The sequence below is a fragment of the Elephantulus edwardii genome, unplaced genomic scaffold, assembly GCF_000299155.1.
Source record: "Elephantulus edwardii isolate Elephantulus edwardi_28Jun2011 unplaced genomic scaffold, EleEdw1.0 scaffold00018, whole genome shotgun sequence".
In the NCBI taxonomy this organism is placed as follows: domain Eukaryota; kingdom Metazoa; phylum Chordata; class Mammalia; order Macroscelidea; family Macroscelididae; genus Elephantulus; species Elephantulus edwardii.
The window spans coordinates 21,334,724-21,360,139 of NW_006399768.1; the positions used below are offsets into that span (position 1 = coordinate 21,334,724).

Consider the following 25,416-nt stretch of genomic DNA (forward strand, 5'->3'; position numbering starts at 1 on the left):
ATAGAATTATGCATATTTCAACATGTTCATTGAAATATTTGTTACCTTTTAAACAATTTGGAGCTAATGTGTAGTTGATGATTAGTGAAATAATTAGTTATCTACCTCTTGTCATCCTGTGATAGCATTAAAAACTGAGGTATACATCTATGTATATACAATAATGAGCAGAGCATCTTTGTGCCTGAGTGGTCCAAATGATTAGCATGCTCAGCTGTTGATGGAAAATTTGATGGTTTGGATGTACCCAGAGGTCTCTTAGAAGCAAGGCCTGATGGTACACTTCTAGAAATTCAGCCATTGAAAACATGCGGAGCATAGCAATACTGTGATACATGTAGGGTTGTTATGACTCGGCGGAATCCATGGCAGCTGACTTGTGGACCCCTTTTGGTAGGTTCTTAAAAGGCTTATTTATCGATTAACTGAAAAGATATCCAAATACAGAAATACAGGTATGATTCTAGAGAAGTTTATTCTTTTAATCTATATAGTGTTCATCATGAGAATGTTTTATTTATGTAAAGAATCTTTTTTTTAAATGAGGAAGGACTCAAATTCTACCATATGTGTAATTGTTTAGTTTGATACAAGTCTTATAAAAGTGTGCATAATATTGCATCTGCATATGTATATATTTATATCAAAACATAATCTGGAAGGAAACACATTGTTAACTAAGATCATCCTTTTATAGTGAAATTATAGAGAATGAAAAAGAAATCTCAGTATTGCAGCACTAGCATATATATTAAAATCGGAACTATACAGACAAGATTAGCATGCCCCCTGAGAAAGGGTGACATGCCCATTCATGAAACTTTCCCGCTGTGAAATCATTCAGTCAAACAATCTCACAAGTTTTTTGTAAAAGTTGCGCAGGTTCATTTTAATGACTCATCCACTCTCGCTATGGAGTGGTTGAACATAACAAGGCTGTAGTCAGTTGAGTGCTGCATTATGTTCACTGTTTCTGTTAACTGCTCACTTGTCTCCAGAGTGCATAGTTAATTATCATCCAGTTTTGGTCTCAACAGTTACTATCTGTAAAACTGATTGATTGCAGATTGCATGGCAGATGAGTGGAGACATGAGACAATCGTGGTGGGTTTTGTTTAGAAAAGAGTTGTGTTTTTTTTTTTCTATAATTATATTTTATTAATTTTCATAAACATTTACAGAGATTTTGGGCTTCCACTCATTCATTGTTGCACTATTCTCTCTACCCTCCTCCCAGTTTGTTCTTGTCCAAATGCCACAGTTCCTGCCACATTTGCCAGCATATCCACTTCAAATTTTAGACTAGTTTCTAAAACCACATAACTCAGCAAGTGGTGATGTCTCATTGTTTAGAAGATAGAAAATGTCCAAGTTACATTAGTTAGCCTAATTAAGTTAGTGACCTAATGAAAGAGTTCCACTGCCAGCCCAAAGGCAGATTGTTCAGATTCACCAGCAGCTCCATGGGAGAAATGTGGGCAGTTTCCTACTATGAGTTTTACTGCCTCTGAAAGCCTGCTGGAGGGTCAGCTATGAGTTGTTTTTGACTTGATGGTACAGAACAACAAAAAACAACCCTATGTTAGGTTGAGAAACATTTTTTATCCTCTAAGTTTATTAGCATTTTTATCTTTAAAAGATACTGTTACTGTTTTTAGATGCTGTCAAGACAAGTAAGATTCATAGTGACTCTTTGAATAACAAACCTGAATCCTGTCCTATCTTGTGCCATCCTCATCATCTCTGACACACGTGTGCCTACTGGACTTAGTCTAACACTCCTTGTGTTTATTGATAGATGCACAAGGGTTTTTTCTTTTATTCTATTGATATTTTATATTCTATTTATTAATCTTTGGATGTTAACCTAATCTTATATTCCTGGACAAAACCCACTTGTTAAAAAGATAACAATTATATCTGACAAGACTTTTATTGCAATTTGAAATGATTTATATATTTCATTCCTTGAAGGTTTGATTCAGTTAGTCAAAAACTATTAAGTCAAGTTCTAACATACTTGGTTTGTAGGCAACCTATAATGTCATATATTCATTGTCCAGTGAAGATTGTTTCTCATGTATCACTGAACATTTCTAAGTGGGACAGAGGAAGCTACCTTGAAGTCATTTTATAAAATAGGTTCATTATCTAAGTTGAGAAATCCACCAGGATTTCTTCTTAGGGTTTCCTTTCTGTCCTGAGTTCCCAACAGTATGTGACTCTTCTCTGTTTGCCTATAAATGTGTGATAATCCTGCGTGTGCAATTCCCTAGGATAAAATAGATTTTTCAATAAGGATTTTTTTTGTCTAAACTGGACTTTCACCTTGTTGGTGTTGATGAGTTAGATTGCCTAATTGTGAGAAGTTCTACTTCTGTCTCTGCTGTTTGATACCATTCTGATAAAATCTCTACATGATTATGCTTATTTGCCTGTAAAGGCTGAAAGACTATTATATGTAAGAGAGTTTCCATTAACATAGTTTTTAATTGTTTGATTAGGCCAATGAATGGAAGCTTTGAAGGAAGAGCTTAGGCCATCATCAGAAAGAATTTAATAAAATTTAAATCTACCTAAAAAAAAAAAAAAAGTAAATTCTTATATAGTACTGAGTTCAGTTTAATAGTATTTGTTGGTCCATATCCATGATGAATATTAATTTGTAGCTTTTTTCTTATGTTGTTGTCTGATTTTGTTGTTGTGGCAGTATAGTATCATAGATTGAATTGGGAAGTGTCTTGTTTATATTTTGAAAGGATTTGTGAAAAATTGTTATGAATTCTGCCCTAAATATTTGGTTAAATTCACCAGGAAAGTCTTCTGGAGCTGTGAAATTGTCTTTACTTGTAGGTGTGTTCAAAATTTGTAATTCTTAATTTAGTTTTAGTAGATTGTTTCTTTAAATGATCTACTCTATTGACATATAATCTCTTGAAGTATTCCTTACGATCCTTTTTGTATTATGTCAGTAGTAAATATTCCTTTTAAAATTTCTAAGTCTAATAATTAGAGTATGTCTTTTAAAAGGCGACCTAATTATAGCTTTGTCAGTTTTCTTTTAGCTTTGTCAATTTTTTTAATCACTTAAATGAACCATATTTGATTTAATTGAACTTTGATTCTTTTTTTAACATTGAAAGGACTTTTATTTTTTTTCCCCGTTATTGCACATTCTTAAATGCTTTTTTAAGAAATATATCCAACATGTTTCTTAAAAAGTGAATGTGCCAATAAAAGAGAATGTATCCGTTTACAAAGTCATTAGCAGTAGTTGATTCGTTACGTCTTCATCAAAACTGAATTTTATCATTATGATAAAGCCAAACAAAACAAAAAGCTAGTACCTTAATAAGACAGTCAGTAGGCTTAAAACGTCATTGTTGCTGTTATTTTGTTTTTTATTGTTACTGGAAGTGAAAATTTTTCTGTGCTTTTATTCTTCTTCTTGCTCTTAGGAATCTTCTAAATTCAGCTGAACTTTATTTAGTTGGAGTTTTGACATTGTTATATATACTTAGTACTGTTTTTGATATGAGTTAGAAAAGGATGGGAAAAGAAAATCTTTTTTATAATTTACTATAAAATTATTTAAATAGCCTCTGAGGAAAATATGTTTATTTGGAATTTGATAATTTCTTTTTTTCTATGTCTGAGGATTATAAACCATTCTATATAAATACTTTGTTGTTTTTGCTACTCTTAGGTATTGTTGAGTATAACTCATAGAGACTGTTAACATCAGAGCTGAACCCCCTTGCACTGTCGTCTGCCGTCCTCATCATCTCTGTCCCACAAGAGCCCATTGTTACAGTCATTGATGGGGATTTTTCCCTTCCTTTGCTGACCCTCCACTTTACTGGGAATGATGTCTTTCTCCAAGAAGTGACACCTCCTAACAAGATGCCCACAGTATGTAAGACATGTATGATGAAGTTTTACCATTCCTCCCTCTAAAGAACATCCAGGCTGCATTCTCTCTAAGACGTATTTGTTCATTCTCTTTGCAGTCCATGAGATAGTTAGTGCTATTCTCCAGAACTATAATTCAAAGGTATTAATTATTCTTCTGACATTTTTATTCATTTGTCCACCTTGCAAGTGCATAGCAAGTAATTGAAAAGACCATTCTTAGTCTTTAAATGGACATCCTTGTTCTTCAGTGCTTTGGAGAGGTCTCTGACAGCAGACTTGCGTACTGCAGTATGTCTTTTCATTTCTTGACTGCTGGCACCAAGCTTGTTCGTTGTGGCTCCAAGTTAGAGGAAGTTGTGGACGATTTCTGTCTTTTCTGTCTAGCATCATGGTGCCAGGATTTTAGTTTTCTTGATGTTGAGATATAATCTATACTGAAGGCTGCAGTTCTCAGTCTTTTATTGCAAGTGTTCAGTCCTCTTCACTTTGAGAAGACAAGGCTGTGTCATCTGTATAACGCAGGTTGTTTGTGAATCTTCCTCAGATCCTTATCATGCCACGTTATTCTTCATAAAGTCCAGCTTCTTGAATAATTAAACAAGTATGGAGAAAGGATACAACCCTGCTGCACAGCTTTCTTGCTTTTAACCCATGCAGTATTTCCTTGCTCTTTTTGGACAACAACTTCTTGATCTAGGTCTAGGTTTCACATGAGCATAGTTAAGTGTTCTGGGATTTCCATTCTTCTCAGTGATGTTCATAATTTGTTTTAATTTACACAGTCTAGTCGATAAAACATAGGTAGACATCTTTCCGGTAGTCCTTACTTTCAACCAAAAGCCTTCTGGCTTCAACAGTGATATCTCTGGTGCCGTGGCCTTTTCTAAATCCAGTTTGTATTTCTGTCAGTTCTCTGTTTATGTAGTGTTCACTTTGTTATTAAATAATCTTCAGCAAGATTTTACTTGCAGGTGTTACAATGATATTGTCTGATAATTTCCAAATCCTTGTTGAGTCATTTTTTGGGGGTGGGACACCATCCTTGGAAAGGTGCAAGGTCAGGTTAGGAGAAGAAGACCTTCAATGAAATGGATTAACGTAACGACTAAAACACTGGTCTCAAATATATCCTGGTGATGGTACAAGAGAAGGGGGCATGTTTCAGATCTGTTGTTCATAAGACCACTGTGAGTAATCACTTGACTTTAGTTATTGGTGTGTGTATTTGAATACTAGTTGTATTAAAGGACTGAAATATGTCAGAGATTATGAGGAAGCACAGGACAGGGTTCAAAACTGGCTTTTGTGGGGTCGTTATTAGTTGACTTCATGGCATCTAACAACAGTCAACATTGAGGGAGCTCCAGAGGCTTAGTGGGAAGGGGTAGCACTGCCAGTGCAAAAATCCACGGTTCATATCCACCAGTCGCTCCATGGGAGAAAGACTGACATTTTCCTCTGGTGTGACCTTCATCCTCTAGAAGGTCAGCTGTGAGTCAGTTCTAACTCTGCCAAAAAATAAGAAAGAAGTCTCTCTGAGAGGAAGTGCAACCAGGATGGTCCTTCTAAGCAAGGACAGTGAGAATTTATGACATTCTTTGGGTGTGTTGTCATGAGGGACCAATCCTTAGAAAAAGCCCTCATGTTAGGAAAGGTGTGTCAAGATGGACTCACCCAGTGACTGTAACAGTCCGTTTGATTGAACACATGGGAGATTGTGAGGATGATGCGGCTCAGGGCAAGGTTCTGATCTTTTGTTCACAAGTTTACTGTGAGTTGTGGCCATCTTGAGCCCATCTAACCACAACGACAAGATCTTACTGTTTTCTTAGATCTGTAAAAAGATTTCTGGCATTTTTAGCCTCCTTATGAAACTCAAATTGTGAACCACTTTTTCCGAGTTATTTAAGAACAATTTATTGCTGTTTGTGAGGGCAGATTTGTAGTAATAGATTATTGACAATAGGAACTCTGTTTTGAATTAGTTCAACAATAATGTTAACAGATGCTGCAAGGTAAAAATAGCTGATAATACTCTTAGTATTTATCTGTATCGTTGGGAGTCTTTGAATTGTGTCAGGAGCTTTTTTATTAACCTGAAAATGTTTTCTTTTTCAGTTGCTTCTCATTTACTGCAATTATTAAATACTCAGTGTTTCTGGATTTGATCTATAAGGAAATAATCCACCATGTTATAACTGAGGAATAAATGTGTATTTAGTATCATATGTTATAGACCAGTCTCTGTGATTGGTGATAAACGCTAATTGAATAATGTAAAAATACTATAATACCAACAAGGAGAGGAAAGGTCATGCAAAGTTCAAATTTCATGAAGTACTGTAATCAATTACCTTTTCTCCCTCCCACATTAGAAATGACACAAGGAAAGGCTGGGATCCCCATTCCTTAAAAATAAGAACTCGGAGGCTCTTAATTCTTAAGGAGTTAGGCTGCTGACACAAGGGCTGTTCCTCTCTTGTGGTTTGAATCCACCAGTGGCTCCTCTGGAGAAAGATGGGCTGTCTCATTTTACAGCTTTAGAAACATGCTGAAGCGTCAACTAAGTGTCAGTTCTGAATTCGTAACAATGACTTGGTTTGACTGATCTATAAAGCAGAGTTGTTCAATGCTAAAAATATATACATCAGGGAGCTCTAGTGGTTTAGGGGCAAGAAGCTGCACTGCAGTCCCGAAGGCACGTGGTTTGAATCCACCAGAACCTCCACTGGAGAAGGGATAATCTCCTTTGCCTGTAGGATCTGATTCGACGGTGCACAACAAGGGGGAATACACACACACACACACACACTCTCTCTCTCTCTCTCTCTCTCTCTCTCTCACCCCCCCTACTAAATGGACAGGGTTCAGATATTGTGTTCATAGTGTCACTGTAGTCATACTGCACTCGAGGGCACCTAATAACCGTGACGGAATGGAAAGATGCTTTTTTTTTTTAAAGATGCATTTTTTTGTAAAAATTTTGGCCAGTGACAGAACTGATTAATTTATTATGGCAAATGGATCTTTTTAGGATGAACTGATTTTAAAAATATGGAATGTTCAACTGATTTGCGTGTCATCCTTTCACAGGGGCCATGCCGATTGTCTCTATATTGTTCCAATTTTAGTATGTAATGTAATGCTGATGCGAACACAAGTTGGAATTTTTAAATCCATTTAAAAGTCAACAACTTTCTTTTTTTTTTTTAAAGTTTGGGATATGATCTTTATTGAGCTTATCCACTAGAGTGTAAGTAATGACTGTACAAAACCAAACATTTGTTACTATAACTTCTGCATTACAATGAAAATCCAGTGTTTTTGAAACAGTTAACTTAATCAAAACCCACTACTTCAGAATCAGTAGCTTCTTTGAAGCCACAGTAACACTGAAATGTGGTTAAGATTCAAATGCAGAAATTTGATTGGTTGGAAAGCTAATTAAACTTCTAACTTACTCAAACAGAATTACAAAAAGGCAACAGCTGTTATAATATGTAGTCTTGAGATAGTAAGGAATCCAGGCATCCTGTAGACAGTCATCTGTTGTCCTTTCTGCCCTATCAGAGATTTGTGGATAACTGCAATGACACCTCCACCGGCAATTGTAGCCTTGATAACAAGAGACCAATTCTTCATTTCCTTCAATAGCAAGTTGCAAGTGGTTTTAACTTTAAGTCTTTTGAGTCATTTCCTGCCAATTCAAGTACCTCTGTGTTGAGATGCTCCAGGATGTCTGTGCTGTACACAGCAGCAGTCGCCCCACATGTCCATGGTTAGTTGTCCTAGTTTTCATGTGTTGATGAATAGAGCCCACTGCACTGGAAACTTCAAACTGGTTAACTGTGAGCAGGAAACCGTCTTTGCTGTTTTGAATTCTGCTGAAGCTCACACAAGCAAGCAAAGAAAGGGCTAGTCAAATACCCAGTGATCTCCCACCAACTATTCTGTTGCACTATGACTCCAACTGCCCAAATGTCAACAACTTTTTTTTAAAAAACTTTTTTGCACTTTGATCTTTCATACTATTACTTAATCTTTTATTTGTTGTTGAGAATATACATAGCAAAATATATACCATTTAAACATTAATTGAAATGGACTGGAAGAGTTCCATATTTGTTCCCATTCCCAAGAAAGATGACAAAAAAGAATATGGAAACTATCAAACAATATCATTAATATCACATGCAAGCAAAATACTGCTGAAGAGCATTAAAAAATGGCTAGCGCAGTACATAGATAGTGAACTGCCAGAAGTTCAGGCCGGAGTTAGAAGAGGCTGTGGCACCAGGGATATCATTGCTGATGTGAGATGGATCCTGGCTGAAAGTAAAAATTACCAGAAGAATGTCCATGCTTTATTGACTATGCAGAGGCTTTTGACTGTGTGGATCATAACAAGCACTTGATTGTGCTCATGCAAAACCTACACCTAGACCAGGTGACTGTTGTGTGAACAGAGCAAGAGAACACTGCATGTGTAAAGTTAGGAAGAGAGTATATCAGGGTTGTATTCAATCTGTATGCTGAACCAATTATTTGAGAAGCTGGACTCGATGAAGACGAATGTGTCATCAGGGTAAGAGGGAGACGCATCAATAACCTGCTTTATGTAGATGACACAGTCGTACCTGCTGAAGCTAAGGAGGACTTGAAGAACTTGTTGCAGACGATCAAAGAATACAGCTTTCACTGTAGATTGCATCTCATTGTCAAGAATACAAAGATTCTTACCTATTGGGCCAATAGGTAATATGTTAGATGGAGAAAAGATTGAAACTGCCAGCAACTTCACCTTACTTGGATCCATCCATAGAGAACACCCTTGGTACTAGCAGTAAGGAAATCAGGAGACATACTGCGCTGAGATTGTCTGCCGTTAAAGACCTCTGCAAATTATTGTGGAGTAATGATGTCAGTTTGAGGACTAAGTTGTATCTGATTTAGGCCATGGTCTTTCTGATCACTTACTATGCATCTGAGAGCTGGACAGTGAATAAGGATGACAGAGCTGTGGTGTTAAGAGCATGGACAGCCAAAAGAACAAACAAATCAGTTATGGAGTGGGTGCAGCCAGACTCCTCTCTGGAGGCAAAGATGATGAGTCTTCACCTCACATACTTTGAGCATATTACTAGTTGTTGAGTTGAACACCACTCATAGCAAACCCTATGAACAAAAGGTCTAAAGCCCCTCTACAACTCTGACATTTATCAAAGTTCCTAGAATATCTGGAGGCATGTTGTTGAGGAAATGGAAGCCACTGCTTCCAAACCTGTCATAGAATATTATTGGTTGAGTCGCCTGCAATGCATAACAACCCTATGTATAGCAGTTCTGAACATTTCATTGTCCTGAGCCCATCTCACTAATTATGACACACCAGCCCCCATTGCCTTAGTTACCATATCAATCCAGCTCATGCAGGCTCTCCCTCTCACACAGTCCCTTCACTCCTCTGAGCATGATGTCCTTCTCCAAGGACCCATCTCTCCTGGCCACGTGCTCAAAGTAAGTGAGGCAGAACTTCAAAATCCTAGCCTCCAAGGAGACACTTAGTTTGGCCCTCTCCAAGACAGACCGATTTGTTTTCTTGACAGTCTATGGTATGTTCAAGACTCTTCTCCAGCACCACAGCTCGAAGGCATCTATTATTCTTCTGTCATCCTTAGTCATTGTCCAGCTCTCTAAAGCAAAACAAGTAATTGAGAGGACCATGGCCTGAATTAGGCGTACCCTTGTGTTTAGACTGACATTGTTGCTCTTCAGCACTCTGGAGAGGTCCATGACAGCACATTTTCCTAATGCAATTAGTCTTTTGATTTCCTGACTACTGGTATTAAGAGTGTTGATTGTGAATCCAAGCAAGCTGTAGTTGCTAACAACCTCAATCTCTTCTCCATCTATTACCGTCTGCCAGTTGGCCCAGTGATGAAAATCTTGTCTTCTTGATGTTGATCTTCAATCCATATTGAAGACTACAGTCCTTGACCTTTTGCAGCAAGTGCTTCATGTCTTCTTCAGGTTCAACAAGCAAGGTTGTGTCATCTACATATCATAGGTTGTTAATGAGTCTTCCTCCAATCTTGAGGCCACACTCTTCCTTATTAAGCCCTGCTTCCTGAATGATCTGTTCTGCATGCAGATTGAAAAGGTACAGGGACAGGATGCATCCCTGACACACTCCCTTCTTGATTTTGAACCATGCAGTGTTTCCTTGCTCTTTTCTGAAGATTGCTTTTTGGTCCAAGTATAGGTTTTATATAAGCATGATCAGGTGTTCTGAGATTACCATTTTCCTCAAGGTTAGCCACAATTCACTGTGATCCACAAATGCAGAGTCAAAATCCTTTGCATAGTTAATGAAACACAGTCATTATTCTGGTACTCTGCTTTCTGCCAAGATCTGCCTGACATTGGCAATAATATATTGATATCCTAGAGGGAGATCTATTTCTTGGAAAAGGATATGATGCTGGGAAAAGTGGAGGGTTTACAAAGGAGAGGAAGACCTTTGTCCAGGTGGATTGACATTGTGTCTGCCGCAGTGGGCATTAGTGTGTCACGAGGTGTGAGGATGGCACAGGATACCACAGGGTTCAGGTCTGTTGTTTGTACTGTGAATCATAGTCAACTAGATGACACCTAACAACAATAGCAATGAACATTGATTACATTCTTTGAATTTTACTGTCATTCCCATTCTCTTTTTCTGGGTTCTGCCTGCTCTAATAACATAACTTCATTGCTCCATTAGGGTCTTAATTCTTTTAAGTGGCTATTGTTATTTTGGTTCTGCACAGATAGTTCTTAAAAGAGGATAATGCTCACGACAGACATTTTACTTGTTAAGTTAAACTTAACTTTTGTCTGACGAAGACTAGGAAACATTTTTGACTGTACATAAACAGTCTTGGCAGCTTCTCCTCCTACCCCCCAAATCATATTTGTAAATATATCTAACACATCACTTTTGCCAACTCAGTTTTTATACATGTGCAACTTATTGAATTGTTGTTAGGTGCCGGTGAGTTGAGTATGACTTATAGCGACCCTATGAACAACAGATCTGAACCTTGTTCTATCCTGTGCCATCCTCACACTTCCTGACATACAAGAGCCCATTGCGCAGTCACCATGTCAGTCCACCTAGGTGAGGGGCTTCCTCTCCTTCATCGACCCTCCACCTTTCTCAGCATCATGTCTCTCTCCAAAAAATAGCCCCTTCTATTAACATGTACAGAGTATGTAAGGCAAAGCCTCATCATTCTTGCCTCCATCCCTTTCTAAGACATATCTGTTTGTTCTTTTGGCCATCCATGGTCCAACACCACAGCTCAAAGAAATCAATTATTTTTCTGTCATCCTTATTTGTTGTCCAGCTGTCAGATACATAGCAAGTGATCAAAAAAATTATGGCCTGAATCAGATGCACCTTAGTCCTCAAACTGACATCCTTACTTCTCAGTAATTGAGAGAAGTTCCTAACTGCAGATTTTTCAGGTACAATGCATCTTCTTATTTCCTGACTCCAAACACATTTGTTTTTTTTGTTTCGCTGCAATTACAATTATCTGCATTACAATTACAATTATCTATGCCTTTAATCCTTGCAGCATTTCCATGAACACTAACTCCTCTGTCCCTTCCTTCCTTCTCCAGATAACTACTAATAATATTTCTGCTTTTCTGGATATCTGCTTCTGGGCTTTAACCTTTCTTTTTTTTAGTGGGTTTTTTTTTTGTTTGTTTGTTTTTTCTGTTTGTTTTCTAAATTAAGATAAATTTTAGAAATACTAAAGATAAAAAGAAATTCAGTCCAGGCTTTAACCCTTCATTGAGGTGTAACATTTTTATATATGAGGTTTGATGGAAATAATCAACAATGTGATTATTTTGGATTTTTACAGGTTAACAAAACCCTTGTCGTTTGCTGATTGTGTTGGAGATGAGCTGCCATGGGGATGGGAAGCAGGGTTTGACCCTCAGATTGGTGTCTACTACATCGATCACATCAACAGTAAGTTACTGGTTTTTAGTGGGGTGGGGGAGAAAAAAGAAAAGCACTTCAGAAAAGTAATTCCAAAACATCTAGTTGTCACACTTTTTATAAACTGTGTTTTCTTATTTTAAACTCACTTCTCAATACTAATATTTAATTGAAATTCAAGTTTTGGAAATTAAACCATAGAGGTAGAACAGGGCTTAGGATGCAAAGAGAGAAGAGAAAGGACTTTTAGTTTGTTTGCCTGTGAGGGAACAATTTTATATTCAGGGCAGGTTTAGTTAATTGGCTTCTAGAAACTATGTATAATTTTGGCACCTTTAAATTGAGATTTCTCCTTTTCTTGCCGCAGAAAGAATTGGACAGTGGTTCAGTGTGGGATGGTGATGCAATGATGATGATGGTGATGGTTTATGCAGGGTTGGCAACATCAGCAGTTCTGGGAGACAGAGAAGCTGTGGGAAAGGCCTCAAGCCTTTTCTTGTTTGTTAACTTCTTTGTTAATTGCAAAGGTAAAAACCTTTCACAGTAGCTTTTTAAATCTGTTAACACCCCTGTATGAGAAGGCTAGAGCATAGATTACCGTTCCCTGGATACTCAACTGTTAGTCATTTTGGTCATTTAAAATACTTAGATTTGGGGAACACATAGTGAATTTATTCCTTCTGATTTCTTTTAAATCTATTCTTACATTAAAATTTATTATATAGCACACTATTCTGAAATATCTTTAAGAATAAAATACTTTTTGTTGTTATGTATTGTCAAGTTGAAACCAACTCCTAGATTCTCCAGTTTCAGAGGCTGTAAAGTGCAAGGAAGGAGATTTCCTGTCTTTCCTATCTTTCTTCGATGGAGCATCTACACGCCTCTGGGCAATTTTTGGCCCAATTCCTTATTACTAAGCCACCAGAGATTATAAAAAAGCTTACTACAGAAAAATTTTTTATTTGTATTTATTAATTATAACTTACTTCTGTATGATAAGCTTTTATAAAGGTTTTTGTAAAGATCCCCAGGTCCCTAAATTAATAGGCAGCATTTTGGTAGAAAAATGAAGAAATTTAAGTATGTAAAATACGGTCTAGCACTTAAAGTAAATCTTTAAGTGAAAATATCTGTGCATTGATGCCCTTTCAGGATCTTTCTTTATCTGTGCAAATACACCTTTTCTAGGATGACTGGGAAGAGGTTCTACATAGGGTTGAATAGTACTGCCCTGCTTGGAATCTGCAAGTTCACATTTCTCTTAGGTATAGTCTCATACAAGTTGTAAGAGAAACTTGAACTTGAATGAGAGACTTAGTGCCTCCAGATGACCTGACGCAAAGCTTTAGTAGACGTGAGGTCAGGATAAACAACTTGATTTCTACATTCATACTTTAAAAAAGAAGCATTTGGGCTAGGAAACAACCACAACCAGATAAAAACCCTTCACCCTTGATACAGTAATAGTCAGGGAACTAGAAAAGATGATTAGCAAAAGCATGATATGATGAATACTCCTTATTCAACAGTAAATTTTGAAGTAGTAATATGTGAATGACTAAGAGTTACAGTGGAATAAATAGGAGGCTTGTGAGAGATTCTGTCTTTCAGAGGAAAGCAAACACTTTGAAGTAAGAACCCAGTTTTTTCAATGAACACACACTTATCTGTTATAATAGAGCATTTGGTGTATATGGTTGGACTACCAGCTTTTATGCACATTTTTTATAAAAGTAAAAGTTTCTGTAAATTATTCCTACTTCCATTTTTAAAAGCCTGCTTAGAAGAAGCAACGTGTTAGAGCTACTATTTTCTACAGATTTCAGAAAGAGTTGATAACTGTGCATATGTATTTTGATAAAAGATTTTAATTTTGTATTTTCTAATAATATTTTATTAATGCTGTTACTAACTACTAATTTTTGTTGCTTTTCAGTTATTGGCAACTCAGTGTTTAATCTGTTATGGTGCTTGAAAAAACCCACTGCCCTCAAGTTAATTTTAATTCAGAGCGTTCCCACATCTAGTTTGCTAGTCTGTAAATCTTTCTCTATAGACACTGCTACATTTTCTCCAAGGAGCACAAACCTTTTGGTTTGCAATTTGACACTTACCTACACATACCAGGCTTCTTTAATCTATTTTGATAGAAGAGATTGTTGTTGTTTGTTGCTATGTGCCCTCAAGTTGCCTGCAACTCATAGCAACCCTATGTACAGTAGCTCTGAAACCTGTCCTCTCCTGAGCCAGTCTCACTGACTCAGATACACCTACCCTCTTTGCCATAGTTATTGTATCAGTCCATCTGATCTGGGGTCTTTCTCTCCTGTGCTGTCCCTTCACCCTTCTAAGCATGATGCCCTTCCCCAAGAATTGATCCCTCTTGGTCACATGCTGAAAGTATTAGCAGTCAGAGCTTCAAAATCCTAGCCTCCAAGGAGAAATTTGGTTTCACCCTCTTAAAGACAGACCCATTTGTTTTCTTGGTGGTCCATGGTATGTTCAAGACTTCACCAGCACCACAACTCAAAGGCATCAATTCTTCTTCTGTTCTCCTTAGTCATTATCCAGCTCTCTGATGCAGAGCAAGTAATTGTGAAGACCATGGACTGGATCAGGTGCACCTTAGTCTCTAGACTGACATTGTTGTTTCTCAGTACTCTGGGAAGGTCCCTGGCAGCAGATTTACCTAATGTAATTAATCTTTGATTTCCTGACTGCTGTTGCAGTATTGATTGATAGAAGGGATTACTTTTGATTAAATTAATTTTTAATGGTTATAAGCCATCCTTAGTTTACAGCTAATGAGCAGTTCACTGGAATATATGAGATATATGTTAGAGAGCTGGACAGTAACTAAGGATGATAGAAGAAGGATCATGACCTTTGAGTTGTAGTGCTGGAGAAGAGTGCTGAACATGTCAGGGACAGCCAAGAGAACAGTCTGTCCTAGAGAGGGTAAAACCAAGCTGCTCCCTGGAGGCAAGGATTTTAAGCTCCATCTCACATACTTTCAGCACATGGCCAGGTGGGACCAGTCCTCGGAGATGGACATCATGCTTGTAAGAGTTGCGGGACAGTGCAGGAGAGGAAAACCTAGGATAAGATGGATTGCTCAGTGACTGGTGCAATGGGATTAGGTCTATCAGAGGTGATGAGATCAGCATAGGATAGGGCAGCTGTTAGAGCTAATTAATGTACATAAGGGTCACATGTGACTAAGTGGTGCATAATAACAATTAAATCTCTATCTGTCCGTCCATCCATCCATCCATCCACCTACCTCTATCTCTGTCTCTGCTGGTAAGTGATTACAACTCTATCAACCCTGTGAACAACAGATCTGAACCTTGTTCCATCCTGCGCTATCTCCACCATCTCCAGCACACTCAATCCTATTACTGCAGTCACTGTGTCATTCCACCTGATTGAAGGTCTTCCTTTCCTTCACCATTCCAAGGATGATTTACCTCTCTAAAGAATAACCTACCCTGGCAACATCCCCAGAGTTGTGAGATGAAGCTTTATCATCCTTCCTTCCAAGGAGCACTCTGGTTGCACTTTTTCTAAGACATAACTGTTTGTTCCTTTGGCAGTCCATGGATCTTCACCACTCTTAGCTCAGAGACATTAATTCGGGGAGCTCTGGTGGCCTAGTGGCAAGAAGCTGCAACTACAATCCCAGAGGTGCACGGTTCGAATCCACCAGATGCTCTGCCGGGGAAGGAGGGGCAATCTCCTCCTGTACCAGTCAGATCTGATTTGACGGTACAGGCACACAAAAATAATAAAATAAATGAAAACAAACAAACAAACAAAAACCCAGAGGCATTAATTCTTCTGTCATCCTTATTCATTGTTCAGCTCTCAGATGCATAGCAAGTGGCTGAAAATACCATGGCACAGTTTGAGGAATTTAGTCCTCAAACTGGCATTCCCTGATTACAGACTTTTCCGGTGCAATACATCGCCTATCTCCTAACTGCTGGTACCAAGTATACTGACTATGAATCCGAGAAAGATCAAATTATTGACAGTTTCAGTTTTTTCTCCATCTATCATGATGTTATCTTTAGGTGCAGTGGGTAGGATTTTTGTTTTCTTGATGTTGAGATTCCATAATTGTTTATCTTCAGCAAGTAATAATAGTATTAATGATATATAGCCATTTAACTCTTCTTAAAATTTATTTTTAAAGGTTTTTTAAAAAATAGAAAGTGACTTTTAAATTTTGGTTTCCATATAAAGTCATATACATTATTTTTCACATTTTCCTTCATTTGTATTATGTTACGTATAGTCATTATGGTACATTGTGGTTTTTTGGGTCAGAACTCAAACTTTATTATCTTAATTTAAAATTTTGGAGACCAGAAACCAACCTAGCTGCCCGGTTTATAAAAATATCCTCTCAATGGTACTAAAATGTGAAAATGAAGCTTTTCAACTTCTTCCTCACCAATCTATAAACCTTTCTGTGTCTAAATTCACCTTTCTCAGTGGACAAAGTGTTCTTTTATACTCTTCTATTGCCACATTCTCTCATTATAGATTTTATATCTCATCCCTTCTTTTATTTGATATCTTTATCTCTAATTTAATTTCCTTAAAAATTTCTTGCCCCATTATCAGTGAGCGGCTTCTTCTTCCCAGTACATAGAAATTGTATCATTCAAAATAAAAGCAAATCCAGTAAAAAGTACCAAAAGAAAATCGGACATTTTAATTAATTGTATTAAATGTTTTAATTGTTATAAAACAAAATGTCTCTAAATTTTTAAAAAAAGAAAAAGAGCCATCCCCACACACACACACGCACACACACACACATGCACACACAGCCACCCCCCCCGCCCCATACAGACACACACAACCACTCTTAGCTTTGATCCTCTTGTCTTCTCATAGTCAAATTGATTAAGAACCATGATGTTGTGTGCGGAGTCAAATTGACTAAGAACCATGATGTTGTGTGCGGAGGATGCGATTCTTTCTCTCAGTGACTTCTGTAGAGCTGCTCTCTAGGTATGCCTAGGCTCTAGTCTTTATAGGAGCAGGTTGCCAGGTCTTTTCTGGTGAATTAGAACCGCACCCCTTGTGATTAGCTCCCCAGCCAGTGCATGCATGACAAAACAGAGGCTGTTTACTGAGGTTCTGATTTTCGCAAACCTCACATTCTCCGTTGTTCACCACCACTGCACTGTGAAACTGTCTCTTACCAAAGAAGAAAATAATTTTCATCTTAAAGTGATTGAGTGAGAAAGATTTTTTTCTTTCTTCTTTGATGTGATGCGGTTACTTCTTGTCACTTTAAATTACTCCCTCCTGTTCTTTATTCCTTTGGATATTGGGACTAGGTCCGTTTTCAGACACCCACTCCTCCCAACCCCCTATTGGACTGCTTCTGCCCAGTTTTATTAAGCTGGTACCTGATATACAGGTGTGTTTTTTTTTTTTAAAGTTTTAATCCAGGTTTTGGCAGTGCTCTTCTATTATTGTACCTTGCAGTTGAGGACCTTGGGTGAAAAGCTTCAGCTGTTTTCCCTAAGTTGATGACTGCCACATTTGTCTCTTTAGTCAAGAGGTGCTGATGCATTTATTTAATTCCCTTGCAAAGCTTTCCTTTGTCTTCTCCCAGATGGTCTTTCCATCTTCATCTTATGGCCTCCTCTTTCACTGGAGATCTCTTTAAGTATCTGGCCCTTCCCTTGAGGTTTCGTGTAGTTGTTTGCTTTTGTAAGTTCCTGATGCTCTTTAGTTGTGATATTGGGAAGAGCACTGAATATCCCATGGACTGCCAAAAAGAACACACAAACAATTCTTGGAAAAAGTGCAGCCAGGGTGCTCATTGGAGGCAAGGATGATGAAGCTATGTCTCATATTTTGGGAATGTTGCTAGGAGAGGCTGTTCTTTTAAAGGGACATAATACTTAGAAAAGTGGCAGTTCAGTGAATTAGAAGTGACCCTCGAGTAGATAGATTGACACAGTGACTATAGCATGGGCTAAAGTGTGTCAGAGATGATGAGGATGGCACAAGATAGTTCAATCTGGTGTCTATAAGGGTCTCTGTGTCGTACTCATTGGCACCTAATAACAACAGACTTGAACATTCCACACCCAGTCTCTGGCTCTTCCCGTTTGAACAACCCTCACCCTTAAGGGATCCTGCCCATCGCTGGCCATTACTTCCCAAGGCCCTTCTCTCATACCCATCTTTCCAACCAGTGAACTCCACCTCCATTACAGATTAAATGTCCACTCCATGTCTTTCTGTAGTATTAATACTTAAGATTTTGTAAAAGTGCTTGTTATATTGTATTTCAGTTTTTTAACTTACTTTCCTCCCTAAATGTGAGTTTCTTGAGGGAAGTAACTGTATCTTTTATTTCATAATCTCTTAGGTCGAGTAAAATCATATATGTAAGAAGGAAGAACTTTGTTTAATTCATAGATTAAAAGCTTTCTGTTTGTTTTTTAATGAATTTTAGTGCATTTTAAATTTTACATTATGCATAAGATTATTAAAAACTTGATGGTTGGAATATAAAGTTTTAAATCTACCATTTAGCTTTATTACAGCAATGGTATCTTAGCAGCCAGATAGTTTTAATGTGCTCTAAGTGCTTGAATTACCCACAGCAAGTAGTTTACCCACTTAAAAAGGATATATTCCATTATCTCATTAATCTTCAAGACATTCCTGTGAAGTAGTTTAGGGAGCAAATGTTAGTATGTTCTTGGAGCAGCTGGTCCACACATATGTTGTGTCTTGATATTTTATAGTTTCAGCATTATTTTATCTTTATTTTAATGAAAAATGAAATAAATAATATTTGGTTGTTTGAAACGATTTCTGACCCTAACAGTAAGTATTTTTAAGTTAAACATTTGACCTTGACCATCACAGTTATTTTAGGTCTTTGCTTATTTTAGGCCTTTTTAGTGGGTTTGTGGAGTAAGCCCAGAGATACAGGTGGGGGTCTGTGACTGTTACACTTAAAACACTGTCTATAAAATCTTTCTACCACTACAAGCCAAAAGGAGTAATTTTTTAGTGAGATCTCAGTTAATTTTAGCTTGTTTTCTTCTCTTAGCATTTGAAATCTCACTGATACCTAAAAGACAACATAGGTTGTAAGTGTCATCTTCTGTCAGACATTTGCACTGTGAACTTTTTTCTCATTTGTGGCTTGCCTACCTATCCATTTTCATGATGATGACTTTTTATGAAATGACAGTTTAAATTTTATGAAGTTCAATTGACTTTTTTTGTGGTTTATGTTTTAAATGTCCTATTTAAGAAGTCTTTTAAAATTTTAGAGATATTCTTGAATAAAGTCAGAATCTTTATAGTTTTAAGTGAAATGATCAAGTGTTTCTATGTGATGTGAGATAAAGGTCAAAGTAACTTCTCCTATATATTTATTGATTTGTTCTTCTATCATTTGTTGTTAGGACTTTTATTTCACTACTGAATTCACTTAGAACCTACTTTGAAAATCATTTGACCATATAGATAAATCTGTTTATGGAACCACTATTCTGTTGCCCTACATTACATTAGGACCGCGCTTTCATACATAGTGCTATGACTTTATAGTAAAATTAGAAATGGGGTAATGTACATCTTCCAAATTGGTTCTTTTCTATTATGTTTTTTCATGGTTTTTTGTTTTGTTTTGTTTTAAATCAATCACAGGCCTTTTCTCTTCATTTACAATTATCTGTTTCTTGAAATTATGACTTTATGTTAAATCTGTAAATAAATTAGGTAAGAATAATTATTTATGTTGAGGCTCCCAAGCTATGATAATGGTGTATACTTTTGCTTCTTAAATGGTGTTCTGATAGGAACTCTTGTATATTGTTGGTGGGATTGTAAAATGGTGCGATGACTTTGGAAGGCAGTTTGGCACTTCCTCAAAAAGTCTTAGCGTGGAAATTCTGTATGACCCAGCTATTCCACTATTTCTAGGGTAATCGAGGTGGGTGTATCAGAGATGGTACATTGGCACAGGTCAGAGCAGAGTTTAGGGCTGTTGTACATAGGGTTGCTATGAGTCGCAAGCGACTTGACGGGACATAACAACAACAACAACAACATACCCCAAGAAAATTATAACTGAGGCACATACGGAGATTTGTACTCCGGTGTTCATTCAGCGTTATTCCCCATTGCACGAACATGCAAACAGCCCGGATGTTCAACCGCAATGGAATGGATTGAGAAATTATGGCACATTTGCTCAGTGGAATACTATGCATCATGCAGGAGCAATGATTTTGTAAATTACTACTTAACTTGGGAGGGACTAGAGAGCACTATACTAAGTGAACTCAGTCCCATAAGGACAAATAGTACGTAAAGTGACCATTATCATAGATGGAGTATGAGGATCCAAGTTGGGGAGGGAGGGAGCAGAGGGGTGAAGATGGGCAGGTGAAGATGGAGTGGTGTTACTCACAGGGTCGCACAATTTGATGGGTGGAGTGGGTGAAGGAAATGGGAAAGATCTGGTGTGAAAACAGTGTATTTGAACTTTGTAAATAAACCAGTATAAAATATTTTTTTTAAAAATAGGTCTTCTGTAATTCTCTCAGGAGTATTAAAAATATTTTTTCAGTATTGTTGTTTCATATTTCTGTCTTGATTTTATATATTGATCTTAGATATTGCAAACTTTTTGTAATTTCTTTTAATTTTTTTTCTTTCCTATTTATAATTTTCCTTTTTCTTCCTCCCTCCCTTTTCTTTTAAAAAATTTTGCACTGTCAACAGTTTAAAAGTAATATATTTTAGGGCACTATGATTATCATAAGGGTTCGGAATGAGGGTTGCAGAGTGGAGTATACTCGGGGTGGGGGTGAGGAGGTGCAGAGGGATTGTGTACCAGTGAAGGAATTTTTCTTTTACTTTTCAAAGAGAAGAGCAAACTGGGGGTGAGGGTGGGGTGAGCAGGGAGAAAAGTGCAACAATGAATGGATGGAAATCCAAAATCTCTGTAAAGTTCATTGAAATTAATTACAAAAAATTCTTTTTGCATGGTCTGTGATCGCCAATATACTATTGAGTAAAAATGACAAGAGTGAATATTCTTGTATTTTTTTTTTATCTCAGGGAGAAATTATTCAATTTTCATTATTAAATGTGATGTTAGTCATGAGGGATTCCTTTTCTCTTCTTATGAATGCCATTTATCAGATTGAGGCAATGCATTTTTAATTCTTGATTTTGGAGAATTTTGTTTATTGTTTGCTTTCTTTTTTTACCAGGAATCTGTGTTTAATTTTGTGAAATGATTTTACCACTTATTTTTTAAATGGCCTTATGATTTTTTCACTCTTTCTTTTTTTAATGAGGCATATTATATTCTGGAGGGTTTTTTTAAGTGTTTTACCAACCTTACTTTCCTGAAATATTCCTACTTGGTTATGATCTCTCTTATATGATCTTTGATTCAGTTTGCTAATATATTGTTGAAATACTTATATCTATGATAGTGATCTGTTATTTTCCTCTTTAATAATAACAATGGTTGACTCTGGAGAACATTATGCTGAGTGAAATATCCCAGTCACAAAAGGACAAATATTACATGATGCCACTGTTGTAGAATGGGACTGTCCTTGGGGTTGGGGAGAGACTGAGTAAGATGGGTTCAATAATGTATACTGCACTGAAACAGAGGAGGGAGAAAACCGTTTAAAAGAGAGATATAACTGGGTATTTCTGTCATCACAGGAGACTAGAGCGAGGGCTACATGGTGGAGGGGACCTGGGGGAGGGTTTGTAAAACAATGAAAGAATCTTTTCTTTTACTTTTCCATAATTTTTGGACTCATGTACTTATAACTTGTTAGTCAAATTTGTGTCTTCTAGGTTGCAACACCCCCATGATACATCTTCAAGGATATGAACATGTACGGCCAAGCACAATCAATAAGAGTGCATCTAAATTCCAAAATCAATCTCCATAATAGTCTATGTGTTTCCCACTGCCAAAGGGGCCCTTTAGAGTAGTGAGAGAAGATCTTCACCCTGAAACCCACAGCGTCCCTTTTCAGCAGGAAGTAGCTAAAAGAATACGCCATCCCCTTTTCCTTATGACTCAGGGTGAAGTCTCTCTCAGGGAGGAGTGATAGGGAATGGCAAAGGACACACTGACAAAGAAGATTAATCAGAACTGGCTTTGACAAGCACTGTGGCATTTGGACAAGAACAAACTGGGAGGAGGGTAGAGAGAATAGTGCAACAATGAATGAGTGGAAGCCCAAAATCTCTGTAAATGTTTATGAAAATTAATAAAATATAATTATAGAAAAAAAAATTTTTTTCTTTTCCAATCCCATTAAATAATCTATTTTGATGGTAGTTCTGTGTACATGTGGCACCACAGATAATCCTTAATTTATGAACTGTACTTATGAATATCCATGTATGTTTTTATATCTTTTTAGTTATATTCACTGCACGCAGTGCTACAGTATAAAACTTGATGATGTAGTCATTCTCAGGTGTTTTCTCACAGATATTCAATATGTTTTACTGTTCAAAACACTGCCATACAGCAGGCTGTTGTCTGGCTTATGTGAAGTTGGCATCTGGAGTCATAAAAAATTGGGCAATGGTCAACTCTAAAAACACTTAGCAGTTGAACAGTGCCCACCCACAACTATGACTCCGGCTTCACTGTTGGGACACCTGACAGTGACTTCTTGTTAGGTGCATTGAGTCACATCAGATGCTTGTACAATAAAAGACGACTGATTTATCCTCATAATGTCAGTCCTACCTGAGCCCAGTGTAGCAGCCACTGTGACAGTCCCCCTTGCTTAGCGCCTTCCTTTTCACTGACCCTTTACTTTACCAAACAGGATACGTATCTTCTGAGACAAGCACCTCTTTATAACACGCTTAAAGGATGTAAGACAAAAGTTCTACTATCCTTGCTTCTAAGAGGTATTTCTGGCTGCACACTTCTTCCAAGATAGATTTGTTTGTTCTTTTGGCAATTATGGTTTACTGGACTGAAAAATACTCAGTGTTCTTCACTAACACCATAATTCACAGGCATCAGTTATTTACGTATTCATGAACATGAACATTTAATTGTATGTGAATATTATACATCCCAATTAATAGAGATTCTAGATTCTGTTATCTTTCTTGGATGAATATTGGACTATTCGATCAATTAATTCCTCTGCCATCCTAATTCCATTACTGAGATCTTCCAGGAATTTTTGGTATTTGTTAAGAGATTGTGGCACTAGGGACATTATTGCCGGTGTCAGGTGAATTTGTCAGAGAGTTATCAGAGGAATATCTGTCTTTCATTGACTGTACAAAGGCATTTGACTGTGTGGATCACAATAAATTGTGACTAACTTTGAGGAAAATGGAAATCTCAGAACACTTATCATGCTTATACAAAACCTATGCTTGGACCAAGAAGCAGTCCTCAGGACAGAACAAGGAAAAACTGAATCATTCAAAATCAGGAAGGGAGTGCGTCAGGGATGCATCCTGTCCCCATACATTTTCAATCTGTATACAGAACAGATCATTCGGGAAGCAGGGCTTTATGAGGAGGAGTATGGCCTCAAGATTGGAGGAAGACAACCTACGATATGCAAATGCCACAACTTGACTTGCTGAAGCTGAAGAAGACCTGAAGAACTTGCTGCAAAAGTTCAAGGACTGTAGTCTTCAATATGAATTGAAGCTCAACATCCAGAAGACAAAGATTCTCATCACTGGGCCCATTGGCAGCACCATTTCAGATGAAGAGATTGAGGTTGTTAGCAATTACAGCTTACTTGGATCCACAATCACCATTCTTAACACTAGCAGTCAGGAAATCAAAAGACAAATTGCTTTGGGAAAATCTGCTGCCATGGACCTCTCCAGAGTGCTGAAGAGCAATTATGTCAGTCTAGATACAAGGGTGTACCTAATCCATCCAGGCCATGATCTTCTCAATTACTTGTTATGCTTCAGAGAGTTGAACAATAACTAAGGATGACAGAAGAATAGATGCGTTCGAGTTGTGGTGCTAGAGAAGAGTCTTGAACATGGACTGTCAAGAAAACAAATCGGTCTGTCTTGGAGAGGGTCAAACTAAGTGTTTCCTTGGAGGCTAGGATTTTGAAGTTCTGCCTCACTTACTTTGGTCGCATGGCCAGGAGAGATTTGTCCTTGGAGAAGGGCATCATGTTTGGAAGGGTGGACAGATAACACATGAGGGGGAGACCCTGGATGTGGTGGATTGATACAGTAACTAGGACAATGAGGTTAGTGAGACTGGCTCAGGATAGGGAAGGGTTCACAGCTGCTGTACATAGGGTTGCTATACATTGCAGGCAACTCAATATCACATAACAGTAACATGCTATGACAGGTTTGGAAGCAGGAGTGGCATCCACTTCCTAAACCACATGTCTCCGGAAACTCTATGAACTTTGACAAATGTCGATAGTTGTAGAGGGTCTTGATTGTAGAACAAAGCAAGATGAAGTTACCCATAACTTCAGTCTTTTCCACATCTATCTTAATGTTGGCTATTGGCCCCATGGTGTGTTTTCTTGATCTTAAGATGTAATCCATACTGAAGACTGTAGTCGTTGATCTTCTGCAACAAGTGTTTCAAGTCCTCTTCACTTTCATCAAGCAAGGCTGTGCCATCTGCATGAAGCAGGTTGTCACTGAAATATACTAATACACAGGTTACATAGTTGACAAAACTCAGTGCCATCTTTTCATAAGTGACTATTCCTTCCTTTTTTATTCTGATTTTCATTGAAGGCCTTGTTGCTGTATCTCAATCAATGTGTTGTCCTTTGGCTATCTAATCTATAACACTACTTTTGATATTGTAATGTAAGTGTTCTCCTATCTGTCTTTCTGCCTTCGATTGTCCTGATCTGCTTGGATTTGGATTAAAACCTCAGTATAAGTGGTTACAATCCCTCAACGTTCCCTTTGACTACATTATGTTTCCTAACAAATTAAAGGCCTGACTGGCTATAAATTGAAGAACTTTGAAATTATCTTGCTAATTTCTGCTTGTTTTATTTCTATACTGTTCGTCAACTTCAGTCCATTGGCCTCTTTGCTACTTTCATTTTGCTACTCTAGATCCTTTTTATTTACTTTGTGCTCTTTGTTCCTTTTCTTATTTTTAAATATATTTTATAAAAATGATAAATGTGTGTGTTAGGTGCTGTAGAGTTGACCGTGACTCATAACTTAAGAACAGATTGGAACCTTGCTTCTCCTCGTTGTATGAGACATGTCCAATTTATTAGAAACTGTTGTTTTTAATGACCTTTCATGTCAGTAAATACTCTGAACCATCACATTAGCTGTTTATAGTAGAGCTTCACATTTCTGTCAGATGATCTTCCTAGAAAACTAAGACCTTGTCATACCTTGTCTTAGAACCTTTCAGTAATACCTAATTGTTTACAAAGTGAATTTCACACTTTTTGACTTGACAT

At 37.4% G+C, this 25,416-nt stretch overlaps 1 protein-coding gene across 1 annotated transcript in view; it reads left to right on the plus strand.

Annotated features, from left to right (window-relative positions):
• The window catches only part of WWC2 (WW and C2 domain containing 2), a 295,272-nt gene that overhangs the window by 152,768 nt on the left and 117,088 nt on the right, over nt 1-25,416 (plus strand). Inside the window, exon 2 of the mRNA XM_006882228.1 lies at nt 11,832-11,941. Coding sequence (XP_006882290.1) covers nt 11,832-11,941 — 110 coding nt within the window. The remainder of the gene's footprint in view (nt 1-11,831; nt 11,942-25,416) is intronic.